We start from the raw sequence: 6,157 nt of genomic DNA on the forward strand, positions 1-6,157 counted from the left end.
AGGAATTGGAACCGGCTTAATTGACTTAAGGCATACCGGTTCGTACCCTAAAACTTGTCCCATACCGGAACAATTGGCGCTAGAAGGAGGGAGGAACAATAGCTTGTAGTCTAAGCCATCTCTTGCAAACAAAACAACCCTCATAGATCCTAATCCGCACTTCGGGATGCCGAAAACTGATGAGAACAATGTTCCCCTTGAGAAAACCCCACCAGGATTCTCAACTCCGCCGCCGTCCGTAAGGCAAACTCGGTCGCCTACAGACAAAGGAAGGAAAGCTCCTGAAACGCCTCAGGAGAGTATTTTTCATACTCTCCATCATATGTTCAGCCCAGAATAGCTCAGGAGTGCTGCAGAAGTCTTCCAGGCCATGGCAAGCCACACCCCACCGACCGATCCTCCGGCCAAGCGACCTCTGAGCAGAGCCCACAACCCAGTGAGAAAACTTCGTTCACTGGGGACGGGTCACCAGGGGGAGCAAGGCTGGGATGACCATGATCAGGTGGCCAACTCCAAGACCCCCACGGAGCAGGTGGGGGAGGAGGAAGAAGAGGAGGAAGCTCAGGATACAGAGGTCCAACAACATTCTTCTCAACCCTGGAAAGGGAGTAAGTACAGGCGACGAGCGCCGGTATCCCTGCGGAACTCGCCATTCTCCACTGCTATTCTGCAAGAGCCCATGGAGAAGATCAAAATGCTGACATGTAAGTATGACGGCAAGACTGACCCGGAAGATCATATATCGGCCTATGAAGGGCACATGCTGCTATACACCGATACTGACTCAGTATGGTGTAAGGTGTTCCCCTCTACGCTAACTGGGCTGAGTCAGACCTGGTTCAAGAGTATACCACCGGCAACAATCTTTGACTTTCGCCAGCTAACATCAATTATCGTTACACACTTTGTTAGTAACAAGCGCAGGGAGAAAACTACAGGCGAGCTGATGTCGGTCAAGCAAGGGGAGACAGGAAGTCTGAGAGACTATGTAGGGCGTTTCAACGTAGAAGCTGTCACCATCGCCACTCTGCAGCAGGAAGTTGCCGTCCTAGCCCTCATGATGGGTTTAAAGGAAGGGACCCCCTTCAGAAGCTATTTGGGCCGTAAAAAGCTGACAAGTCTTACAGAGGTCTTAGGCAAGGCGAATGACTTCATCCGGGGGGAAGAATTTATCAAAGCATCAAATACTAAAAGGCCTGCAGCAGAGGAGAAAGACAAGGAAAAAGACCGTAAGGACGATAAATACCAGAAAGATAAGAAGCCGGACACCTCCAACAGAAGAGAGGAAAGTAACTCTGTGAAGAAAGGCCACGAAGGTCGACCTGACAAATACCACAATTACACTCCTATCACGACATCCTGGGCTCAGATATACGAGTTGCATAAAGATGATGATAAGTGGCGGAGGCCTAGGAAAATGTACTGCAAGAGCCGGGATAAATTGAAGTGGTGTGAGATTCACAGGGACTACGGCCACATATCCGAAGACTGTAAAGACCTCAAGGACGGGATCGAAGACCTCATCAGAAGAGGCTACTTCACCCAGTACCAAGCGAGGATCGACCAGAAGTCTCCATCTAGAGAGGATGAAAACGGTGATAGAAGGCTGGTGAAAGACAGGATCACTGAAATCCATGTCATATCTTGGGGGCCGACAAGCGGAGGAAGCATACACGGTGCCAAAGCTAGCCTGAAAGAAGTAAGGCACCAAGTGAACTACCACAATGCAGAGAAGTGGCCGGCACCTCCAACCATGCCAGCTGTGGCTTTTACGTCGGAGGACGCCAAGGGCATTGTCTACCCCCATGACGATCCCTTGGTAGTATCTCTGCATATATCAACCGCAATGGTACATCGCGTGCTGGTAGATGGAGGAAGCTCTGCCAATATCCTGTATAAGGAGACATTCGAAAAAATGGGATTCGACATTGCATGTCTGAAGCCGGTCTCATATCCGGTTATCGATTTCACAGGGGCATCTGTCGTCCCAGAAGGAACCATTAAGCTGGCTGTAAAACTGGGGGAAGGATCTCATTCTAGGGACCTGATAGTGGAATTCCTCGTTGTTGACGTCCCGGCAGCGTACAACGCCATCATAGGACGTCCATTGATTCGTGATGCCCAAGTTGTGGTATCAACCTACCACCTTACAATGGTCTATACCTCCAACGACGGTAACCCTGAGAAGGTCAGGGGGAATCAGGAATCAGCAAGGGCTTGCTACTTGACCGCTCTCAGACACTCCGATCATAAACGTCCCGCTAATACACCGCCATCGGAGTGAAAGAGACGAAGGCTGGAGAATAAGGCCAAGAAAGATCTATCAATGGAGAATTTTGAGGGAAGGCCGGCGGATCAGCCGAGACCTAGCCCAGAAGGAGAGACGGAGGAAGTAAGCCTAGAGCTGAACAGGCTGGAAAGAACCGTGAAGATTGGAGCAGATTTGGCAGAAGAAGTCAAGGTCAACCTAATTACCTTGCTTAGGGGTCACGCCGACATCTTCGCATTCTCTGCAAATGAGATGTCGGGCATTGACCCGGAGTTCATGGTGCACCAGCTGAATGTCAATGAAGACGTAAGGCCGGTAAAACAGAAGAACCGAAATTTCTCCAGTGAGAAAAATGTAGCCATCAAAGAGGAGGTGGACAAGCTGCTGGCAGCAAACTTCATTGAGCCCTGTGACTACCCTGAGTGGCTTGCAAATGTAGTCATGGTGAAGAAGGCCAACGGGTCATGGCGAATGTGTGTCGACTTTACCGACCTCAACAAAGCATGTCCCAAGGACTGCTACCCTTTGCCCAGAATAGACCAGCTGGTGGACTCTACTAGCGGCCACGGCTTACTAAGCTTCATGGACGCTTTCTCTGGTTATCATTAGATCAGCTTGCTAGAATCCGATAGAAACAAGGCGGCCTTCATCACGGAAGCTGGGTCTTGCATACAAAGTCATGCCTTTTGGGCTCAAAAATGCCGGTGCCACCTATCAAAAATTAGTGGACAAGATTTTCGAGCACCAAAAAGGCTGGAATGTAGAAGTGCACGTCGACGACAGTATAGTGAAAAGCCTGACAGAGGAAGAGCACGTCGTTGACCTGGAAGAAACCTTCGCCACACTCCAGCAGCATCAGATGAAGCTGAACCCCAAAAAATGCGTGTTCGGGGTGCGATCCGGCAAGTTCCTGGGATTCATGGTAAGTGAAAGAGGCATAGACGCCAACCCCGACAAAGTTAAGGTCATCAGCGACCTCCCCGAGCCAAAGAGCATCCGGGATATTCAAAGGCTGACAGGAAGGATGGCGGCCCTCACTAGGTTTGTCTCCAAATCAGCGGAAAAAGCCCTGTCATTCTTCAAAATTCTTAGAGGAAACAAGAAATTTGAATGGGGGGATGAGCAGAAGCAGGCCTTCGAAGAAGTGAAAGCACATTTCAAAAAGCTACCAACAATAACCCGGCCAGATCTGGGAGACAAACTACAGCTCTACGTGCCAGTGTCTGAGAAGACGGTAGCAGCTGTGTTACTAGTAAACAAGAAAGGGCAGCAGAACCCCATATACTTTGTGAGCCATGTATTAGCTGGAGCAGAGCAGAGATATGAGCTGTTGGAGAAGATGGCATATGCCATCTTGATTGCGGCAAGGAAACTGATACCATATTTCGACTCCCATACTGTCCAAGTACTCACTAATCAACCTCTGGGAAAAGCTCTCCACAAGCTCGATACAACCGGCAGACTCCTAAAGTGGGCAATAGAACTCTATGAGTTCGACATCGAATACCGGCCCCGTACGACCATCAAAGCCCAAGCACTGGTTGACTTCATTGTGGAAACCACTTACACGGAATCATTAGAATCAGCCGGTATCTGGAAAATAGAGGTCGATGGATCAACGGCCCAGAGTGGAGCTGGAGCAGGAGCAGGAGTGGTGATGACGTCCCCGGAAGGGAAAATCTTTGAATACGCCATAAGGTTCGGTTTCAAGGCTTTAAATAACGAAACAGCCCTGGTCGGACTAAGTCTGAGCATTGCGGCTGGCGCCAAAAAGATCCTCATGACCATAGACTCGCAGCTGGTATCGAGTCAGATTGAGGGAACGTATGACGCCCAGGAGCTGGTAATGCAGAAGTATCTCAGTAAGGTGAAGAGCACGACAGGCGGATTACAGGGCTTTGAGGTCAAATTGGTACCGAAAACAGAAAACATGGCGGCCGACGCCTTATCAAAGCTAGCAAGCTCGAGTGTCAGTGACAAGAAGCGAAGTGTCATGGTGGAGACTTATGGGGAACGGAGCATAGACACTCCAACACTAGCCGTCAACACCATAGGCCAAAGTCCAGAGTGGTATGACGACATTGTGGCCTATAAACTGACAGGTACCCTCTCAGAGGAAAAGATAGCGGCCAAAAAGCTTAAAAGGGACTCATCTTGGTATTGTATATTTCAAGGCCAGTTGTACAAAAAAGGGTTCTCACTCCCTCTACTAAGGTGCGTAACGGCCTATGAGGCCACGAAAATAATAGAAGAAATTCATGAGGGAATCTGTGGGAACCATATCGGCAGAAAAACGCTAGCACTAAAAGCATTAAGAGCCGGCTTCTACTGGCCAAGTATGCTGGCGGACGCTCAGGCCTACGTCAAGAAATGCGATAAATGCCAACGGTTCGCACCACCAATAAATCAGCCGGTATACAATCTGCAGCCAATCCTGAATCCAATCCCTTTTGCTCAGTGGGGGATGGATATAATAGGACCTTTCACACGGCATCCGTGGGAAGGAAGTTCCTAATCGTGGGTATTGACTATTTCACGAAATGGATTGAGGCGCAACCAACTGCTAAGATAACGGCCAACCAGGTGAAAAAATTCATCTGGCAAAATATTATCACCAGGTTCGGGATTCTCATGGGAATTGTGATGGATCATGACGTCCAGTTCGGTTGCGGCCCCATAAGGGACTTCTTGCGGCCATACAGCATAACATCCGCCTACTCGTCGGTTTGCCATCCTCAGAACAACAGACAGGCCGAGGCCCCCAACAAGCAGATCCTCAATGCATTAAAGAAGAGGTTGGATGAGTTCAAAGGAGATTGGGCAGCCATGGTTCCGCCCGTGCTATGGTCCAATAGGACCACATAAAAGGAAGCTACCGGCGAAACTCCTTTCAGGCTAGCCTTTGGGGCAGAGACGGTGTTGCCAGTAGAAGTAGGTCTGCCCAATTGGCGAATCCTAAGCTATGACCCAGTGCTGAATGGGCTACTACATAAAGAAGACCTAGACCTACTACCAGAGGTCAGGCTGGCAGCCGAACTGAAGTCGGCAGCATATAAAGACCGGATAAGCAAGGCCTACAACAAGCGGGTACGAAGTCGGCCAATTTCCAAAGGAGACTTCGTACTCAAGCGCACAGCGGCGACGGGGAAAGCCCACGTGGACGGAAAGCTCACGGCCAATTGGGAGGGCCCCTACCTGGTCAAAGAAGAATTTATCCCCGGGTCCTACCGGCTTGAAGACATGTCGGACAAACTACTGAAGAATAGCTGGAACGCTAGTGTCCTCAAAAGATACTATGTGTAATTAATAAACAAGCATTGTTGCCAGTAGGATTTACTCTTTATTAGCATTCTTATATTTACTTGAGTCCGGCACAGCTGGGGAGAGTCGTTTTATTTAATAAAATGAGCATCTTCCATGCTAAGTTCCCTAACTGTCTGAATATACCGATCAATGACCTTCGTGGATCTGCCGGACAAAATAAACGAGCATCATTAATTAATCAGTCAATGACCTTAGTGGATCTGCTGAATTAATTAAAGTACAAAACCGGTCAATGACCTTCGTGGATCTGCCGGATAAAATTAACTAGCATTATTAGTTAATAAGTCAATGACCCTAGTGGATCTGCTGAATTAATTAAAGTGCATAACGGGTCAATGACCTTCGTGGATCTGTCGGAGAAAATTAATCAGCATCTATTAGTTAATTAGCTAAGGACCTTAGTGGATCTACTCAATTAATTAAAGTGCAAAACCGGTCAATGACCTTCGTGGATCTGCCGGATAAAATTAATTAGCATTAATTAGTTAAAACACCTAACCGATCAATGACCTTCGTGGATCTGCCGGATATGTCAGATTGTTAATCAGCGAAAGCATGACAAGC

General features: G+C 48.5%; 2 protein-coding genes across 2 annotated transcripts; both read left to right on the plus strand.

Moving 5' to 3' along the window:
* Positions 1–370: 370 nt before the first annotated feature.
* On the plus strand, positions 371–2,284 carry LOC104903744 (uncharacterized). The gene has a single exon (XM_010691858.2). The coding sequence runs from the start codon at positions 371–373 to the stop codon at positions 2,282–2,284; it is 1,914 nt and encodes a 637-aa protein (XP_010690160.2).
* A 664-nt stretch (positions 2,285–2,948) lies between these two features.
* Positions 2,949–4,784, plus strand: LOC125493630 (uncharacterized). The gene has a single exon (XM_048637104.1). The coding sequence runs from the start codon at positions 2,949–2,951 to the stop codon at positions 4,782–4,784; it is 1,836 nt and encodes a 611-aa protein (XP_048493061.1).
* The last annotated feature ends 1,373 nt before the right edge of the window (positions 4,785–6,157 follow it).

Source organism: Beta vulgaris, chromosome 9 (assembly GCF_026745355.1).
Source record: "Beta vulgaris subsp. vulgaris cultivar EL10 chromosome 9, EL10.2, whole genome shotgun sequence".
NCBI lineage: Eukaryota > Viridiplantae > Streptophyta > Magnoliopsida > Caryophyllales > Amaranthaceae > Beta > Beta vulgaris.

Excerpts from the sequence above, each read along its gene's own strand:
- LOC104903744 (XM_010691858.2), top strand. The coding sequence starts at position 371 with ATGGCAAGCCACACCCCACCGACCGATCCTCCGGCCAAGCGACCTCTG.
- LOC125493630 (XM_048637104.1), top strand. The coding sequence starts at position 2,949 with ATGCCTTTTGGGCTCAAAAATGCCGGTGCCACCTATCAAAAATTAGTG.